This window comes from Drosophila ananassae, chromosome 3L (assembly GCF_017639315.1).
Source record: "Drosophila ananassae strain 14024-0371.13 chromosome 3L, ASM1763931v2, whole genome shotgun sequence".
Lineage (NCBI taxonomy): Eukaryota > Metazoa > Arthropoda > Insecta > Diptera > Drosophilidae > Drosophila > Drosophila ananassae.
In genome coordinates this window covers 8049992-8069576 of record NC_057929.1, presented here as the reverse complement: position 1 = coordinate 8069576, position 19585 = coordinate 8049992, and the positions used below count along the sequence as shown (strand labels likewise).

General features: G+C 42.1%; 3 protein-coding genes across 5 annotated transcripts; 2 read left to right on the top strand and 1 right to left on the bottom strand.

The window, feature by feature from the left end:
- Positions 1 to 1691: 1691 nt before the first annotated feature.
- Positions 1692 to 8709, top strand: LOC6494713. 2 transcript variants are annotated; one of them, XM_001959771.4, is made up of 7 exons: positions 1692 to 1926; positions 2266 to 2334; positions 6325 to 6493; positions 6563 to 6834; positions 7515 to 7769; positions 8239 to 8364; positions 8443 to 8709. In XM_001959771.4, exons 2-7 carry the CDS (start codon positions 2266 to 2268, stop codon positions 8545 to 8547), a joined length of 996 nt encoding a protein of 331 aa, XP_001959807.2. In that variant the 5' UTR covers positions 1692 to 1926; the 3' UTR covers positions 8548 to 8709. The 2 variants fall into 2 exon arrangements, with proteins under 2 accessions (XP_001959807.2, XP_014762927.1); XM_014907441.3 differs by lacking the exon at positions 7515 to 7769 and having other exon boundaries at positions 1696 to 1926.
- Positions 3992 to 5475, bottom strand: LOC6495897. Of its 2 annotated transcripts, XR_004309886.2 has the most exons (3): positions 5032 to 5475; positions 4614 to 4954; positions 3992 to 4542 (listed from the first exon to the last, which is right to left on the bottom strand). XR_004309886.2 is itself a non-coding variant. In XM_001959772.4 (2 exons), the coding sequence occupies exons 1-2, from the start codon at positions 5263 to 5265 to the stop codon at positions 4754 to 4756; spliced, it is 435 nt and encodes a 144-aa protein (XP_001959808.2). In that variant the 5' UTR covers positions 5266 to 5475; the 3' UTR covers positions 3993 to 4753. The 2 variants fall into 2 exon arrangements, 1 of the variants encoding a protein (XP_001959808.2); XM_001959772.4 differs by having other exon boundaries at positions 3993 to 4954.
- Positions 8710 to 13843: 5134 nt separating the features above from the next.
- LOC6494714 (focadhesin) lies at positions 13844 to 19509 on the top strand. Its single transcript, XM_001959770.4, has 8 exons — positions 13844 to 14045; positions 14263 to 14545; positions 15700 to 15918; positions 15981 to 17004; positions 17065 to 17276; positions 17333 to 18405; positions 18476 to 19134; positions 19189 to 19509. Exons 2-8 carry the CDS (start codon positions 14274 to 14276, stop codon positions 19336 to 19338), a joined length of 3609 nt encoding a protein of 1202 aa, XP_001959806.1. The 5' UTR covers positions 13844 to 14045; positions 14263 to 14273; the 3' UTR covers positions 19339 to 19509.
- Positions 19510 to 19585: the final 76 nt, after the last annotated feature.

Sequence of the window (19585 nt, the reverse complement as noted above, 5' to 3'; positions counted from 1 at the left end):
AAAAAATGGGTAAATTAATTCATAAATGCAAACATTTCCCATGTAATGGAATACAATTAAATACTATGCTTTCGTTGCTGGACATTGTACAAATATTGGCGGCTATCGGCGAGTCAATAAACGCATCTGTCGTTTCCATATCAGCACATCGACCAAAAAACGCATCCCCAGCAATTAATCTTTCAACCAAATTATATAATTTGGTTATCAACTGGACGTTGGCATTTCCCGGAATTTAATATGCAATTCCAATGATTTGTAAAACAAATATGTAACCAGTGGAAATTAATTAATTTAAACCGAATAGGAGTTTTAACTCTAGGGCACATACAACATTTGCATATAATTAATGTGGAACAACTGTGATGAAAGGGAACATCAAGTGATTTTATCAACATTGGACATTGTTCAACCATCCATCCATCACCTTTTTTTCACCCACTTTTTTCTCAAAAAAACACCCAAAGTAATCATGCGTGATTCAAAGGACTTGAGACTACTGGACTGGCCCCGTCCATCCGTATCGAATCGTCATTGAATTGAATTTAATTATATTTTTTGTTGGACCCTAGTTGGGTGGCATTTGATTTCGGCCATCGCATTCTAAATTATCCAGCACGTGCTCTGCGGATTTGGTCAGAATTAGGAGCCAGAAGGAAAGGAAAGACAGCAGAAGCCGAAGCAGAAGCGGCACATTAACGCGGCTGGCAGCTTTGTTTGTCATTTGAATACCTAATGAACAAAAGGTTGGAACAAAAGAAGAGAGTCCAATGCGGAACGTTTCACCCAGCCGTAAAATGGCAACCAAAATCGTGGGCTACGAATAAATCCCAAAAGCATCCCAGATGGAAACTTTTTTTTTTGGAAACGGTTTAATCGAATTTGGTAAACCACGCTCAGTGCTTATTAATTTGTCCAACTGCAATTGGCAATCGCCATTGGACGGCAGCATCTTTGGAGCGTGAACGAGTCCAAGCTCGAATTTTTTTTGCGGCCAACTGCAGCCGAAGGCAACCACAAGCGGCCAATTGCTTAAATGCCAAAAAAAATCTGTTGGTAAACAGAGGGGGGAAAGTTGGAGGAAAACCCCCAAAATAAAGTATGTTGCATATTCGCTATAATTTTCCAAACCGGTTGGCAGCAATTTTGCCGAATGGGTTGGGTTTTAATGGGGCGTATGAGTAATGTTTTTGTTTTACTGCGAATCTTGGCTAGTTTTGTAATAAGGCAGGAAAAAACGAATATTAATCTATATTGGATTATCTGGGAAGGTTAATCGATTGCATACGGCTTTGAACTCTAGTTAGTATATGACTTCAATAATGATAATGACTTGAAACTTTTACCTAACCAATGAAAGCTCAAAGTATAAATGGCATAACAGACACACAGTGAAAAGTGGACACAGGCACTAAAAAAAGAACCCGCTTGGAATACTCCCAAATTCTCACCCAGTTGCTAGAACAGGTGCCATGGAAGTGCTAATAGGTCGTCGCCACCTCCTATATGTATAGCTTTTGTCAGAGATTCTTGCATCATCATTGCAGCAAGCAGATTTCAGTCTTCATATGCTTTCGATTGAGAGATAATAAATTATAATAAATCAAGAGAAAGAGGAAGACGACAGGCCGCTGATGAGAATGTGTCGCCTATATAAATAGATGGCTGCATATTTAATTGCGACACAATTCCAGTTTTCGCAGTCAGTAGACAGCAGGCACAAGGCAGAAGCCAGACAGTAGACGGTGGATTCCGTTCCCCTTCGACAGAATTCAAGTTTAAGCCCGGCTCAGACAATCGACTCAACTCGACTCGACCACTGGAGTTCAGTTTGAGGCGAAAACGCGTCGCGACCACAACGAACCACCGGCTGCTTACACTTAACCGACATAATAATAAAATCGCCAGGCATCCAGCGACCGACAGGTACAGACAAAAGCGACAGCTTCGCTAGATTCGTTAATTAATCAGAAAAGTTGAATTCGCATGTGAAAGCCGTAAGCAGAAGGCCCAAGCACAATTATGCTCAGCCGCTCCCCAGAAAAGTGCGAGCAAGAATTCTGGGGGACGCGTCCCGCATATAAAACGAACCTGGAATTGAATTCGATTTCGGGATTGTTTTTGGCACAGAGAAAAATATTTTGAAAACAAATAATTATCCAAAGATTTCTAAGCCTAATTTTCTAATTATTTCTTCCAAACTTAATTGGATATTTATTTTCCAAAGATAATGCTGACATTCTGATTACTTTTTTCTCTGTGTAGATGCGCAATATGTTTATCTTACTCGGAGGACTCTGTCTGCTGCAGATGGTCAGCTTGGTGCCAGCCCAGGTGAGTTGCCTTCAGTGTTCCCCCGATCCTTGGAGATTCCAATTCTCGAAATTAATTAAAACAGTCACTGCAGACTGACACCTGCCATCAAGCCAAGTCCAGCGTTCAGGGGGAGTGGTTGAGGCCCCATTTTGTGGCCAGGACTATTATAAGTCAGTTGGCCAAGTGCGGTTAAAAATATTTTAATTACAACGCGGTTGTGTGGCTATTTATTTGCCATTTCTAGTGAAGAATATTTATTTGGTTGCCGGTATTCAACCTCAGGGGACAAGTTCAAAGCCTCAGATATTTAAGCCCCCCACTAAGTCATATTCTTATAAATCGGAAATAATTCTGAGAAGTATTTTGCTTCGAATTCATTAACTTGATTAATAGTTCAAGCGATGAATTGCTTTTCATGCTTTATAAATTTTCCATTACTTTTACTTTGTGCTTTTGAACTTTTATTTAAGAAAATTATAAAACTAAAGAACCAATTTAGTGTGGGCCAAAGTTCAGCTCGAACTTGGCTATCAAATGGTTGTGCAATGTCCGGCAATGAAGAATTTTTAGTGCGCGATTTCTCAACACGCCGCGGCTCTAATTACGAAAAGGCAACCTTTTAGTTGCCTGCCTGCCTGGATAGCAATTACCTGGCATAGTGTACCTCACGCCTGGCCACTGGCTGGCCCGCTGGCTTGCTTATCATTAATCTTGGCTTCACGAGCCGCGACCAACGATTATACATCATTTTAATAACTACTGCTACTGGTAGTGGCTCACTAGTTACCGCTTTAGTGGCCACCTTGAACTTTGCTCACCTTGCCTAACTAATATCAATTTAATTGCATTTTTCGCCACCCGTTACTCATACGCCATGTTGCACTTAAGTTTGGGCTTAGTAATTGGATATTGTACATGGAGAATAAATTTTTTAAGGGTTGTAGACATGTATTTCAAAAACCCATCTATTTCCTCATATCCTCATATCCTCTGCAGCACCAGGCTTAACAAGTAAACTGTCTATTGTTTGGTTCTTAAAGCTTAAACCCTTAATGCTTAGAACTAAATAACTTTATGGTAATCCTTGTCTGACCAATGAAATTTTCACACATCTCAGCTGGAATGTTTTTTGGCCTAAACACTCTTTCAGCCTTTGGCACCTTTTTCCATTGTTTTCATTCTTTCGTGAGATTTCTTTCACTTTGGAAAGATTATTTCTACTCTGTGGCTTGAGGGCTAACGAAAATTAGATTTTAATCAACGCATGCATGAAATTTGCATTTGCTCTAACAAATCCTAAATGGAAAGAACCCAAATAATTTTTTGTTTGGGTCGTCGGAATTGAAATTAAGAACGAACGTAAAAACTTCTGAGATGGGTTTGCCCCCCAAACAACACAGAGACCAACCAGATTCCATGGAATTCATGCAAATTGCCTGCCGTTTGTGCCCTTTTTCGGTGAGCATCCTAGAAATCCTTTTTGCGACTTTCTTATCATTGCGACTCGTGGCCCAGGCTTATGAATTTTACCAACTTCGAGCGACAATCTTTAATCTTCCAGTGGCCATTACCTTAAATTAGCCAGGCACAATTGTGGCAGTGTGGTTATTTACGCCACCAGCTCTCCTCTGTGGCAACAATAACCACATCCTGATTCTTATCAGAGCAATGGATGTTCTGTAAATATGCCTCTCATTTAATACACGAACTAGACGAACAACTACACAGGTAATACCTGTCAGCTATAAACACTAACTATTGTTTTTTTGTGTTTTAGATAAACAAAAGTTCTGCTATTGTTTGTCTACAAACTTTCCTTAATTATATTAATATAGTATTCATGCATTTCAGTCAAAATATTTCATTATTTAGTAATTTCACAACTTTTAGATAAACTTTTTGTTCGCTTTGAATAATTAAATAAAGTGGCTTTTTTTATTCAAATAGTTACATTTCTCATGATTAAATATAAAACCAGCAACTATTCTATTTAAATAGCTTTCATTGATAAGGCTGTTAAAATTAGTTTGCTTAAAGGATATAATATACATAAATATATTAAATGTCAGTTTAAAGTCACATTTCATTGAGAAGCCGATAGCCTCATGCCTCAACCTCCAAATGACGTTAGTGGGATGTTCAAACTTCAAACTTTTTACATTTTCATATTAAATATTATTTAATTGTCGGGTTGGTAATATTACAGTATCGTAACAAAGTTCAAGGCTACAAATATTGTGAAAGTGTAAAGTTATCTTATCGTTCTAACAAATAATAAATTATTTAAATATAATTACCTTTTAAAATAAGCTTATTTGTAACTTAGTGCCAGTAGGTCTTTAGATTCAGTTTTTTTTTTAAATTTTCTTACTAATACGTAATTATTATTCACAATTCATTGTCACAGTTTTAATTTCTGTGCCATATTAAGGACATTCTAAAGGTCCAGGCCATAAAAAGACACTTGTAGATGAGCAATGCCCGGGGCAGTTATGTTCCCCTGGCCGGCCTGGCAATGCAGGACTACAAACTTGTGGCCAATGCCGCCTCCGGTGATGGAAGCTGTTGCCACACCATCCGGTCCGTCGGTTAGATCCTCGACGTGTATACCCGTAATCCGGTAGTTATCACTGGCATTCTGCCGGAGATTCCCAAGGAGATTAAGCAATTTTCAGACATGTATATTTGCGGCAAAGTGCTTGATATAAATCTCACCTGCGAGCCGTAGATGAGATCTCGGCCCGGGGACCCTGGCGGTAGGTAAACATCATCGGTGTGCAGCAGGCTGGCATATTTGTTGACATGTCCCCAGGTGACCGTGGCGCCGTCGCCGAGCAACACCTGGCCAGATAGCATCACCAAAAGCAGCAATGACAACATTTGAGGCAACCGGAGGTTGTGGACTTTCAATTCCCACACCTTCACTCTTGTCAACATGGCAGCGTACATGTGTATGTCTGCCACGGACTCCGGATTCCAGAAACTTATTCTTGGCGAGTGCTTTCACTTTTCAATGAATTCTGGCTTTCCCACCGCCTACCTCCGTCTCCGCCACCAACGTCTCCTTCTCCACTGTACTGGGTATGGAACTCAAATGAGCTGCCGTCAGGAAGCCAAGTAAAATATAATATTATCACAATGTCTGGCTTGCTGAAAAAACTGTTATCAACTGCAGGTGTAGTTGGTTCTCATATTTGTTCTCTTTTTCCAGGGCCATTATCGCGTTACTATATTTTTTATACCCTAACATTAGATAGCACTACTAATAAGAAATTAGTAACTCTATCTTTTAAGAAATGAGGGCTTTTATCTAGGACTCTATCTTCCACCAAAAATTCCCAAATCTTACTTATTAGAAGAGCATCCGTTAGTCAACAAAGTCTAACCATTTGGTTTGTGAGCTGACTTTTAACTGTCACAATTATTGATAACTTTTAGAGCACGGTTCTCACTGCTCTCATTACCCAGTTTCATTATCTAACTCTTTGGGCCATCATTACCTGCTCGGCTCTCTGTAGTACTTCGTTATCATTGGATCGAAGTAGTAGTATGTAGTTGGGAAAGCCAAGTAATGTGTCTGCTTATCTATCGCCCAGCATTACGAATTTATTTCTCTTCAAACGCCAACAGCTAAAAACAACCTGTGTAAATATTATCAGTCACACGAAAATGTTCTACCTTGACTTCTAGCCAAGACGTTAAGAAATTTTTTTATAAATTGATTAACAAAGGCCTGGGGGCTCAAGGAATATTTATGAAGTAACTTAACCGGGCACAGAAAAGGCGCTTTCTCCTGTTGTTCCATCCTTTTTGACTTCCTTTGTTTGGTTTGCCGAAAGTTGAGCCGCAAGTTTACAACTAAAACTGAAAAACGGACCCAACGTCTAAGTGCAAAAGTTTTTGGCCGAAGAACCGAAGGCTAAAACTTTTACTAGCATTACGTATACGCACCGTGTTCCCAACTTTTTGCCAAAACTCTCACATTTTCATCACGCTTTTCGCCAACAGCTGATTACCCTGCGCGACGGCAAGGTGGGCGTTAATTTTGCCGGCTACCATGCCGATGCTGGACTCGGAGGACTCTTAACCGGAAACTCGGCTCACGGCGGACTCAGCGCCTCCGCCGGAACACCTTGGGGCTCGAGAGCAGCCGCCGGTCTTGGCGGCAATCTGGATGGTAATTGATGACGGTTATCCCGCCAAATACATTCGAACTAGTCTTATGCGTGAACATCCTTTTTAACAGGACGCACTTCTGGAGTGGGTTATGCGGCTGCCCAGGCTAATCCCTCAGTGGGTGCCAGTGCTCTTTTGGGCGGCAGTGTCGGCGAGCATGGTTATATCGGAGCCGAGGCCCACAGTCCCGGCAAGACGCTGATTTCCTCGTCCCAGCACACCGTTCAGCCAGCACCTGCTTCGCCCACGTCTGCCCCAGCCCAGGGTCCTGGAGTGCCCACTATTCGCTCTTACATCCAGAAGGTCAAGCCCCCTAAAAAGTACTCGCTGATCAGTCAAGATGTAAGTATTTAAATTGAAAATTAAAAGAGTATTTTCAGGAAATATAATAGTGCTATAAGTAGAAAGCCTCCCGCAACATAATTCAAATGAAGTTGTATTTACCAACTTTTCATAAGTTTCCTTCAAAGTCAGGTATTCTTGACAAATTTTATAAAACTTATTAAATCAAAAAACTTTTAAAAAAGGAAAAGCCACAGATTTCTTTGATCTAGCAAGTTAAATATAAATTTGAAAAATTTAAAACAACTAATAAAGTAATCGAATGCAATTGAAAAATTCCGAAAACTTGTTCGCAGGCAGCAGCAAGTTTTTGAACATTTTCGGGTCAAAGTTTTTAGTATCTTTCAAGTAAAAAAGTTCTTAAATAATTGTTTAGAGAGATAGGTAAGCTTGCAGTTGGGTGAAAAAAACACCTGAAAAGTTTGTCGGTGAAAATTTAAAATATTTTAAGCCTATTGGCTTACCAATCGTCGGTTTTTCAATTGCGCAATTCGTGGGAATTTGTGCAATAAATCCTTCCCGGCTGGTATTTAACTAGAAAGTTGGATGAGTGAGTGTGGTCGAATATTGATCAACGCCGTATTGCTGTTGGCCAACCCACAACGAGCAATCAATCCATTGGCCACACCCACTCACCAACCACCCAACCCAACCAATCGCCCCCACCGTTGATGTTTTAGCCGGACCGCAGCGAAATCATTGAAAATCATGTTAAAACGGCCGCAGATTCCGATGCGGTGGGTCAACACGAGCCCCAGAGCCTGATAATTGTCAAGCGGCCACGCCTACGCGTTAAACGCCCACGCCAACGCCAACGTACCGTATACGTGATGCATCAGCATCAGCAGCTACAACAACAACTAATTCCGGAAACAGAGGAAGTGGAAGTGGCGGAAGGGGATGCAGAGGCGCGGCAAGAACAGTCGCCGGTTGAGGTAAACGTAGCAACAACATCGAATGCGGTGCGTTGTGGCTAACACACATACATAAAGCACAGCCGCACACACAGATACACACGCACACTACCCACACACATACGCAGACACAAAGATCTGTATCCTTACAGATACACAGACACATGGCACTCTAACGGTGAAACAGAAACAAATTGTTGGCTTTTTGGTGGAGCTGGAAAAAAAACTTTTGCTTTGAGAAGGAATGAAATTTTGGGCTGTAATTTTGTTTTCGAAAAACATTTGCGAACGGTGTGGGCGGGGCTTGGGTCAGCTGCTCCTTTATTATTTCTGTGAATTATATTTTAATACAATTTAAATATTACTTCCCCCGGACGAGCGATTCCCTCGAAGTTTTTCGTGCATGTGATGCTCACCCTTATTTCCTTTAAAAGTTATTTTCATTGTTATTATTTATCCGGAACTGAAAATATCTCATTACCATTCGTAGGCGCCAGTGAAGAGCGAGGCGAAGGCGGTCCAGACCACCAAATACAAGGCGGTCCAGCGAGCACAGCCAGTGAACCAACATTTCATCGCTCCTCAGACCCAGGGACCTGTGGGTCTGGCCCTCGATGTGAGTTTTGAATTAAAAGCATAATCCGGGGAACTCGACTTTAACCATTTAATTGTTTTCTCGCTTCTCTCCTTGCAGATCCCCATCGGCATCCTCCGCTCCTTGCAGCAATCACTTGGCGCCCTTACAGGTGGAGCTCCCCAACAACCCCAAACCGTGTCTTCGGCGGGTTACAAAGGCTAGCCTGCAATTAGCTTGAAAAAAATGTACAAGAAATAATCTAGCTTCAGTATTTTTAAGCTACTTTTTATAAAAATACAAAACACCAGGTGAAAAAAAAATTAAGCTATATAACCCAAGACAAAATTATTTATATGGAAATAAATATGTTTTTTTCATAAAAAATTTTAATAAATGGTAGTAATTTAGTAATTTTGGAACTCACCTGTTCTAAAGGATAATTAAGAGTGTTATTATGTGGCTTTTCTTTTGACGAAGCTCTGACACTTTGCAGTCACTTTCTCACATACTCGGTCAGTCAAGTAAACTGAACTGTTTAAACTGAAATGTTTACTTTGATGATTTTCCCCCCAGGACAATGTTCAACTACTAGGGTCCTGGTAGCCGTTGGTTGTTCCCATGTTTGTTGTTGATTAAAAAGGATCTCAGGCTATTAAATCAATTGCCACAAGGGCCGGGGCCAACAACAATGCAGGGAAATGAATTGAAATGGCATCCGCATTTGAGGACGAGCAGCATATTGTCGGTACAGGATCTGTGAAAATTCGGTGGAAATTCAAGTTGGAAGCATGGCAAAATACCAAGGCATCGTTGCTTGTTTATTTAGGAGGGACTTACATGCATGTGCTAGTGTGTTTCCGTGTCTGTATGGGTATATGTGTGGGTGTGGGTGAGATCCAGACCTCAGACAAGATATGGCACACAGACACCAGCACAATCGGGGGCACCGCTAAGTGTGAGCGAACAAAATATTTCACACTCGGCAACCGCAGGCACTTGGGTGCCCCAAATTTAGATGGAGTGTGCGAGTGGGGAGCTTGTACGGTACGGGGTCCTGTAGTCACACCTAAATGAATGCACGATACAGGCAACATGCATTGTGTAAATGTGCTTAAATACTCCGAGGGCTTTTATGCTTTTTAGACCCCCGGGCCAGTCAAGGGTCAGTTTGTTTAGAAGGGGGGGACATTCACATCCGACGGCGGTTAGTGGCCGCTATTTAAATTTCTTAATTAGTGCCTGGCCGGAACTTTATAGCCCGTTTTTACCTCAACGCTAACTGATACGAGTATTTTCCAGCAACAGGCCTTTTCAGGATTTTTGTGTGTTTGGCCAAGTTCATAAACAAGGCCCTAAAGAGGTCTAATATATTCAACAAAATGGCTGAAAAGGAGAGGTTTTTAAATAACACCATATATTTTAAACTTTAAAATCTTAAAAGCGAAAAAGCATTTTTCCGTAACTAATTTATATTAAAATCTTTAGGCTATAAATTTATGCATAATTACTAGGAATAAATTCTCATAAAAAGAAAATTTGTCGGGCCATAATTTTTCTGCCTCTTCCTGAGACACAAATCTTTCTCGAACGAAACGTATTTCCTTACAAACATTTTCTTCATTACTAAGCCTCAAGCATAACTTAAATTTCTTGAAAAAAGGCAAAATAAATATTCTACCTATTAATGTGTGTGGGTAATATAGTCCAAAATAAACAGTTCCCTTTGTTATACCCTTGTAGAGGGTATAATGGTTTCGGCCAAAAGTTTTGGTCCCATATCTTCGCCAATTTCCATCCGATTCCTAAGCGGAATACCTTAATCGATTTGTATATCGATTCTCAACCTATCTGCATTCAAATCTGAAAAATAAATTTTTTTTAGAATTTTTTTGAAAATTTATGGGGAGTTCCCCTCAAAAATGTTGATAAGTTGATGGAGGGTCAATATGGACCCCAACGATAGCCATATCTTAACCAATTTCTATCCGATTCCTAAGCGGAATACCTTAATAAATTTGTACGTCGATTCTCCACGAATCTGCATTAAAATCTGAAATCTGAAAATAAATTTTTTTTTAATTTTTTTGAAATTTTTTTGAAATTTTATGGGGTGCCTTCAAAAATGTTGATAGGTGCATAAAGGGTCAATATGGAGCCCAACGATAGGCACATCTTCGCCAATTTCTATCCGATTCTTAACCAGAATACCTTAATCGTTTTGTAAATCGATTCTCCACCAATCTGCATTGAAAACTAGAAACAATATATTTTAGGGTTCTTTTTATGTTTCCAACTGGTTCTACTAAACTGCTAGAGTATATCAACTTCGACTCCGCTCGAAATTAGTTCTTCTTTCTTTTTTTCATGTAGAATAACGAAGTGTCCTGTTGCCTGTTGGGGGTCAAAGGCAACGCAACTTGAGCTCGATTTGTGGGTCGCGGTTGCCTCATTAAATTTAACGCACGTGCCGCACAAATTATGTTTGACCTCACATACACACATATAGAGACACCAAGCACCCACAAAGCAAACACCCACAAACCCAGCACCCAAGCTTCAAGCTCAAACTTATGCCCACTGACCGCCTCGCATACATTTAAACATTTTTCTAATTTAGAGTCTGGCACAAAGAATAACGTTAGTGGAAAATTGAAAAGGTTTTCGCTTCGCTTCGGTTCGGTTCCGTTTTTATTTTATTTTTTTGTCTACAATTTACGTGGGCCACATGAACCAAGAACGCATGAATAGGTGGTAGGTTAAATCATTCAACAAATGTGCTCGGCTGCCTGGCGGTCTGGCCACATGTAGGCACTCCAGGACCTCACAGAGGAACCCATAGAAGAGAAACCGCACACTCTTGCTTATTAAGTTGCCCTCTTTGGAACGCCCAAAGGTAGGCAGCATAAAATTTCAGCAATTTGTTGAATAGACCGCACTCTAAATTGATCTGACAAGCTTTAAGTTCCATATAATATGTTTTTGCCTTAAAAAAAACACTCATTTTAGTGAAAGAGCTCTTATTCGCTTACATGTGTGCTCATTTTAGTTAAGTAGCTAGAGATATAAGCCTTTGCACATTAAAGAAGCCCAACAATACTATCTATTCCTTGAAGGAACGAAAACAGAATCGTTTCCGGGACTACGGTGCGTATGGTTTATATTCAACTTCAATCGCCGACTTTACCGCCAGGTAACTAACTGTGGCGCTTATAAATATTCATTGCTGGAGCTTTCGCAGATCGAGTGCCAACAGCTGGAGCATAAATATTCATAAATTCGAAAAAATCTTGTATGTGATGAAAGCCGGGATTCTGTTTTAAAACTTTCCATTCGCCTACGTCGCGCTTTATTAAAGTTGTCGTACACTTGTCTGGGTCGGAGAAATGGCTGCCCGCCCGCATTTGCACACACAATGTTTATATGCAGCATTCAAATATGCGCTGTCTGCATTATTAATGAGTCGACTCCATTTAATTGAAGCAATGTGATTGCGGCCATGCGCCACGAGGTGGTAAGCGGAGGCGAGCGCCCATCCTGGCGGCTGGTGCGTTGATCCGAACCAGGCTGAACACCTGTCGTGCCTGAGCATATGCAAATTCGGTTTGCCACGTGCTCCGGGCTACATGTCACGAAAGACCTCCCCTTCTGGCTGCCCCCGGTCCATGTTAGCCACACGACTGCCATTTTCAAGTGTCAACATTGTGAGTTTTGTGGGCCAACTGTGCCTGTGCAACTTATACTGAGGCCAAAACATTAAAATTTCAACGAAAAAACATGAAATTAATTGGCATTCAATTACCACTGGAACTTTAATTACCATTCATTTATGGATTTAACGTTAAATAAATTTAAAGAATTTTAAAAAATACTATTATCTCTACAAATTCTACAATGAACTACATTCCATAGAGTAGCAAGGCTCCCCCAATTCAATTTAAGTACAATAAGGAGAAAGGACTTTTAAATATTTTATTTCAACACGAATAAGGAACAGCCACAAATAAAAGCACACATCGGGGAACTCTTTATTTCTGTGGCAAAATGGAAAGGTTTATTCAGGTATATAGCTCAATAAATTTTGCAACCAAAGTGAAAATCGTAAACTTCTGTAAGCTCAAGTTAACCGCAAATATCCAGCGGCCTGTCAACAGGTCCTTGCTCCTGTATTTATTTCCGTTGCTTTCAACTGGTTGTGGTAAGTATATGTAAAGGTATTTAATGGTTATTTCAATTTGGAACATTATGCTGAAAAGTTCCAATGCGCCGACATGAAGCAACAGACGCCCTGGAATTTGTGGAGACGAAGAAAATTATGAAAAGCCCTCGCTATAAACCACAAAACACAAACCGCAAAATCTCTTTTAAGCCCTGAACACATCCACTTAAATCCGAACGAAATAATTTAACATTGCGATCGAATTGCAGCAACTTGTTCGCGCCATCTTAGACAAAAAAAAACAGATACAAGACCACCCTGGCAAAGGAGTCGTTTTTCACCAAGAAAATGTGCAAAATCGCGAAGTGAAAAGTATTTCTTTTCCCCTTACGCCTTTCGTAATAAAATCATAAATCCAGCCAAAATGTTGAATGGGAGAGGGCGGAGAAAAGGGGAAAAAGCGGTGGGAAAACCAGAAACAAGGACTCCGGGTCAGGAAGCGGAAATTATGTTGACCTGTCTTCGGCTTAACCTTTGTCTTTTTGGCTTTTGGTAGTCATTTTGAGGATTCGCCGCCATGAATGATTGCAATTTAAACTCGTCGGTGCTTATTTTTACACTTTGGCAGAGTTTTCCTTTCGGGCCGAACCTTTTCCGCTTTTAGCGCAGCCTTCCATTTATGAAGCTCCTTTCTGCTTGGCTACATTTTTATAGCTGCAACAGCAGCATAATTAATTTCATTTTACGACGAGGCGAGTTGCAAAAATGCATAAAGTCAATTAACTGAAAAAGCAGTCGGGGAATGGAGCCCACAGCCAGTAGCACCGGCCGAATGCTAAGATGGATCCTTGGAGCACTCGGAGCAGCAGGAACCGCCGAGGGTGCTGATGAGGTTGTAGTGGCTTAACTGAGCATGCTGAAAATAAATCAACGGGTGAAGTTGCTGTCCGACATAAATTCCTTGAGCCATCGGCCACGGACACTCCATTATACGAATGTTAATTTTTTATAAGCGTTGATTCCGACATTCTTATGAAAGGAATTTACATGAAGAGTAAATTAATTTAAATTGAATTGTATTCTGGATTGGGCAATAATGTAAATTTTATAAAAATTATATATATTCAGCTTTTTGCTTACAAATTTTATGGGTTTTTATATTGGTCAAAGATTGTTTCTTTTTAATCCTTAGAGGAATAAATTTTTAAATCCCATATTTCTCATCTTATATTACATTTTATTATAGTCTAAAAGAATTTATTAATAGCTCCATTTGAATATAAGCTCCGTTTAAGAAACCGTTGTGAACAATCGTGCTGCCACCTTTTCTTATAAAAGCTCGAAAATGGTCACTCTAATGGCCAACAGCTGTTCACCAGCTGATGTGCAAAACAAGCCAATTGGGAAGCCGGTGTTTATTGTTTTATTTACATTTTTAATCGTCCTACAAAAATCACAAAACACAGGAATTAAACCTGCATTAGAACCATCAACGAAGAATATTGCATGCCTAAATTTCCAATGAGCTAGCACGCGGCAGTCAAAACGAGTAAACAAGAACAATGTGAGTAGGTGGCATGGGTGGTGGAAAAGCGCAGGACTCGGATTTTGTGGAAAGGAAAACGCGGCAACGTTCAAAATTCGGACTTCATTCGAGTGGGAGCCGAGCAGCAGAAAGGACACGCGACACGGAGGTTTCTCGGAAACCTGAAAACCCAAACAAACCATAAATCTTAAACTTGAACCCGATTACAAACAAAGTTTTGTGTTTGCCATTTCAGCACCCGAGAAAATGGAGGACTTTAGCAGCATTAAACCGAACAGTTCGGTGGTTAAACTGGCCTCATGTCTGGAGAAGATCTATACCAAAATCGTGGAGAGCCGGGAAAAGCAGGTACCGGAGCACCAGATCAAGGAAATCGAGTTCCTCCGGACGCAATGCAAGCACGAGCACATGCAACTCAGTCTGATGAGCTGTCAGACGTTGGTACGCCTGGTCGACGAGGGAGCCCTGGAGGCTAATGGAGTCCAAAACTCGCTGCTCTCCATGCTGGGGAATTCGGGGTGAGAATATGCATTTAGGATACTTGCCTGTCGGGCTGTCTAGCTAGCCTATAATCTAAACACACACCCTCTGCCGAAGCGACCCACATAGCACAATTCCGCAGGGGTGCGCCTCTGAACTTCCGGAGTGCAGCAGCAATAGCAGGTGGAGGAGTAGCAGCCGGAGGAGCGGCTTAAGTGGAGCGCAGCGACTCCAATTGCAAAATTGCGGAATAACTCAAACAGAGTTGCATAAATTACTCGGTGGTGGGCCCACTCCGCCACTTAATTAAGCTGCCATTTAACGCTTGCCAATGCTCAGATTCAAGTGCTCCCAACATTGTTGTCCGTGTGTCAGCACGCAATCCTTCGCATTTCCGCTGGACACGTGCCCCCCCCACTGTTCGAAATTAATTGCCCAGCACTTGGCACGTCATGTGATAAATGCGAAAATGAATTATGACGCGGATTTCATGTTGTGTTTGGCATTGGCTCGATTTCCGGTTGGCCGCAATCCACAGTCCTCAATCTTCTGGATCAGCGCCATAAAAACTATTAGCCGTTTCCCGCCACGCACAGGGAGAGTCCACTGTTATCCCTCCCACGTATCGCTTTGGCATAAGCGCGACCTTGGATACCAAATATTTGATGTATGCAAAGCGACTGCTAAAGTCTGGCATTGAACTTGAAAGCCACAATAGAAATGTTTGCGGAGCGGCGAAGGACAACCAAGGAGTCATGTAATGCCGGAATTAACCTTGATAAGCGAGCGCCTGCAAGTGCAGGGAAAAAGGATTGCATATTAATTGGCCTGCAGGGGAGCAACCGCAATTAGAGGCCAGACCCCGTCATCCGGTGGCCAGCGCGTGAATTGTAATTACCCCGTCAAACGCAAAGCGATTTACTCCACCTCCAAACTTCTCCTACCTGCGGCCAGCTCCATCCTTGACTGTTGATTTGCTGTTCCGGAAGTGGCTGCTAAACGCCTGTTTAGAATCGTTAGGGACTTATAAACTTGCATTTAAATTGTCTGACGACGATAAGTAAACTATCAAGTTCCTGTGTTTACAGCCGTGTTTTTGATATAAGTTTAGAATACTTACTTATTATGACTTAAGTAGAAATTTCTGTTAATTTTTATAAAAGATCAAAGGACTAACACTTTCTTCTTGTAGACCCATGCACTTTGCCATCATCACTGAGAGTATTCTAGGTCTCCAGTTGCTCAACTTGAAGCGCAAAACTTCCTTGTTGAAGGACTCAGAGACATACCAGTGTCCCTATGGGCTCAAGACCCAACAGCATCCTTTAATATCCTTGATGCAGCACTCTAGTGTTAATATGCATGATGTAGCCAACAAGATTATTGGAATCTGCCAGCACCACGACAAGGGGTAGGTGTCCTGTGAAGTTTTTAATCATTTATCGCCAAACTTTTGATAATTTTCCTTTCCAGTATTCGAGACTTTAGCATTGAGTTTCTGAGGCCCGTGTTCCTCTTTGTACTCTGCAATCCTCAAACACTGCATGACGTAAAGCCCATCTGGACGTGCCTGTTGAATTTAAGTGGAAAACGACCAGAGGCACGCGCTCTAATGCAAGAGCTGCTGGCTTGGAGCAAGTTCAATAACGCTAGTACTTGCCTTTGCACCAGTATCCTGTTGATCGAGGCCATCGATCACTTTCTGCAGCAGGAGGATCACGCCCAGTCCATCGATCTGGCAATCTACCAGGCCTGTCTCATCAAGCAGTTGGCCAACTATGGCATCGATCCTCGCCCCAGTCTTCAGTGCTTGCTAAGGGCACTTTATGCCACACGAGAACACACGAAAGATCACTATCACGTCCTTCTGATACTCTTGGCCGAAGTTGTGCATGTACTTTCGCCCTTTTATCTGGCGGATCTGCTGCGCATCATTGTGTTTGTGGTGGTGCAGGAACGCTGTGGCCATGAATACATTCTGAACATGTGTCTGGACGGGATAATTCAGTGGATGTCTCAGACTGCATTCATACCCGCAGAGGGCTTGGCCTTGGCCGATCAGATAGTCCAAAGGGTTCTTGATCCGAAGAGATCAGACCAGGAGGCAGAGCGCATTTCCACAGGACAATTAAAACCAGCCCACATGCGAAACTATCATCCCGATATAGCAATCGCCTTCGATCTGGCCGCCCTGGTAGAGTCCTTTGACGCCTCTGACAATCAGGACGTCTTTGCCTTTGTGGATGCCTTAAATGTAAAGTCTAATACAGCCTTCTGTCAGCGATTACATCTCTTTCTGAGAGCTCTCTTCTTATCACGAGAACCACCTGTGGACTGCTGGTTCAAAATCTACGAGGTTATTCTGCAAATAATCAAGGTCAACGAAGGCATTGCCTACGACTTTATGATGACCTACATCTTTAAGCTGGCCCATGAAAACAGTCCGGAACTGCAGCTGGAACTCCTGAGAGGATTGGCTAACTTTGCCGTATCCAAAGTATTTTATTAAACAATTGTATTACTCTTTAAAGCTAACATATTTCAATTTCTTTGCAAGGATAACGTGCCCATGATCCTTAATACCATCAGAAATCTTTCCACCGATAATGGCACTTTTTGTGTGGACTTGTATCTGCGATTGTGGCGCGTGGAGACCCGTACTTATCCCTTTTTGCTGAAGCAAATTGCCCAACCCCTTCCAGAAGGCGACAAACGGTGGGAACTGCAGATAGCCCGCACTCATGCCATGAGAGAAATCTGCCAAGAAAAGTAACTAAAGATTATTGAAAACTTTTCCGTAAAATTTAAATTATTCTTATTTTTAGACCCACTTTGCACGGCTCGGAATTGCTGCCCCACCTAAGCAACACCCTTAATAACTGCTCCGATGAGGCAGGAGACTTAGCTACTTCGCTGGCTTTGGATGCCATCTATGCTCTTTGTGACAGTCACACCGTTAATATTGCCTCGACTTGGCAAGCCATCGGCAGCAAGTTCCGAAGTGAACAACGTCCCCAGACTCTGAAATCGCTGTACAAATTCTTTGGCCTGGTTCCACTACTGCAAACACCCACTTTGGAGTACGAAAAAGTGGCTGACGATGCCTTGGAGCAGCTGTGGCAGGCTGTTAGCCGACCGGGAACAGATGCCGCCCAAGTACGCCAAGCGCTCGTAGCTCTCAAAAACTATGAACCTGGAACCACACTGAATCTTCGCCATATTCCCGCCCAATTTCGTTTTGAGATCGTTGGTGGTGGAGTGGCTGGCCCTGGAGGACGGGAAGTTCTGGATTTACAGCAGGAATCAGTACCCGGTGAAGTTTGGGTACAATTGCTGCAGAAGATTCGTCCCGAATGCGGTGACGCGGCTGCAGACCTGATATCTCATTATGTGTCCGGTGAAATTGAAGGGTTTCGAAGCGGAGTCTATCGGCTACCAGAAGGTAAACCGGAGCCACGAAAGCTTGTGGGCTTATTCGCCACCAGTCCACTACGCGCAGTCACAAATTACATTGTGAGCCAGGCGCGATTTGGGGACTACGTTCCCGAACCATATGCCGTAAAGTTTGCGTTAAGATCGCTATCAAAGAAGTTTCCCAAGCCCATTCCACCACTCGACTGGAGTTGCTTGACCAGCTTTTTCCACCTGTCCTTTGATGCTCGTAAGTACTGCATCATGATAGCAAAGAATCAGGCTCTGAATTCCGGAACCGCCAAGCGCTTGTTGGAAAACTTCCTTGTGGACTTTGAGCCCAATTGCTTCGAAGAAGATCTACTGTTGCTGCTCTCGCTGCTGCCGGAGATTGCCAACAGTGTTAGTCTACAAATTCTTAAGAATTTTGCCGAGAAGGTGGCCGTCTACTGCTTCAAGGAGTCGCAGCTGAATGACTTTTCCGAGGGTATATTTAATATTAATAATATATATTTTAATTAAGGAAGAATTTAAATATATATTGTATCTCATTTTAGGTTGCCTCTTTGAGAAGTTCCTTGAAAGTGTCAAGTACATTTTCACTGGACAATGCGACATACCCGAAGTGCTTGACGTTTTCACCCTCATTGTTGAGCGTTACATGGATTCGATGGACTTGGATTCGAGATTGTTTGAACGCTATACGGAGGTGGTGTCCACCTTGCATCCAAATGCCATTGATGGGCTTACAACGCCTGCGAATTGGTGGGAGACGCCTGTGGGAAAGCTGAAAAAGGCAACTATTATTCGGTGCTACTTGGTGCTGTATAACGAGAAACTCGCCAATCCTCTGAAATGGCTTACGCCCATCATTGATGCCTATGAGAAACGGGAGGAGGAGCGTCCGTTTTTCTACCGCCATCTGGCCGCCACCCTTTACGCATTTGGAAGCGATGAACATGCCTGTAACTGGATATCAGAGATGTTTTTGGAAATCCAAATGCTCCTAGCTGAGGCCTCCAATAAGGAAAAAGTTAACCGGGCTCTATATCTACTGGATATCTTCATGTTGGCCGTCGACGTGCTCTCCGGCTGTGCAGTTCTCCTGGGCAGCGTGGATGTGGTGGCCACAAATGAAAAACAGAGGCTTTCCCTGTTTCCAGAGAGCATGCAATACCTTTGTGACCACATTTTCTGGAAGGATCAGGAGGCCAAGGTTGAAAGGTGACAGGAATATAGAAATCTTTACTATAATTATTTACCATTACAGATCTACGAATTCCTTTTTAATCTCTACAAACTCGCTTCCATGCCATCCTCCTACTCGGATGTATTCCGGGAGGCAATCATCTGCTCCCGGAATAAACCCTATTTCGACACCAAGGGAGTCTGGACCAAATACGTAGGCCTGCGTAAATGAGCACGACGTAAACGAACTCACCGCATTTAAACTTCTCTGCCCACGCCTGAAGTGCACTTGAATGGTTGATCCATTCGATACCGTCAATGTTAGTCAATTTTTGATAGCAAACGCGCATTCTTTGTTGTTTGTAAGAGTTTGAAATACATTAAAGCATTTTTGCGCACAAAATTCAAAATTTCTTAAAGGTTGCCAGATAGATTGACAATTTGGCCACACTGATAACACTTGAAAGGAGATATTATCG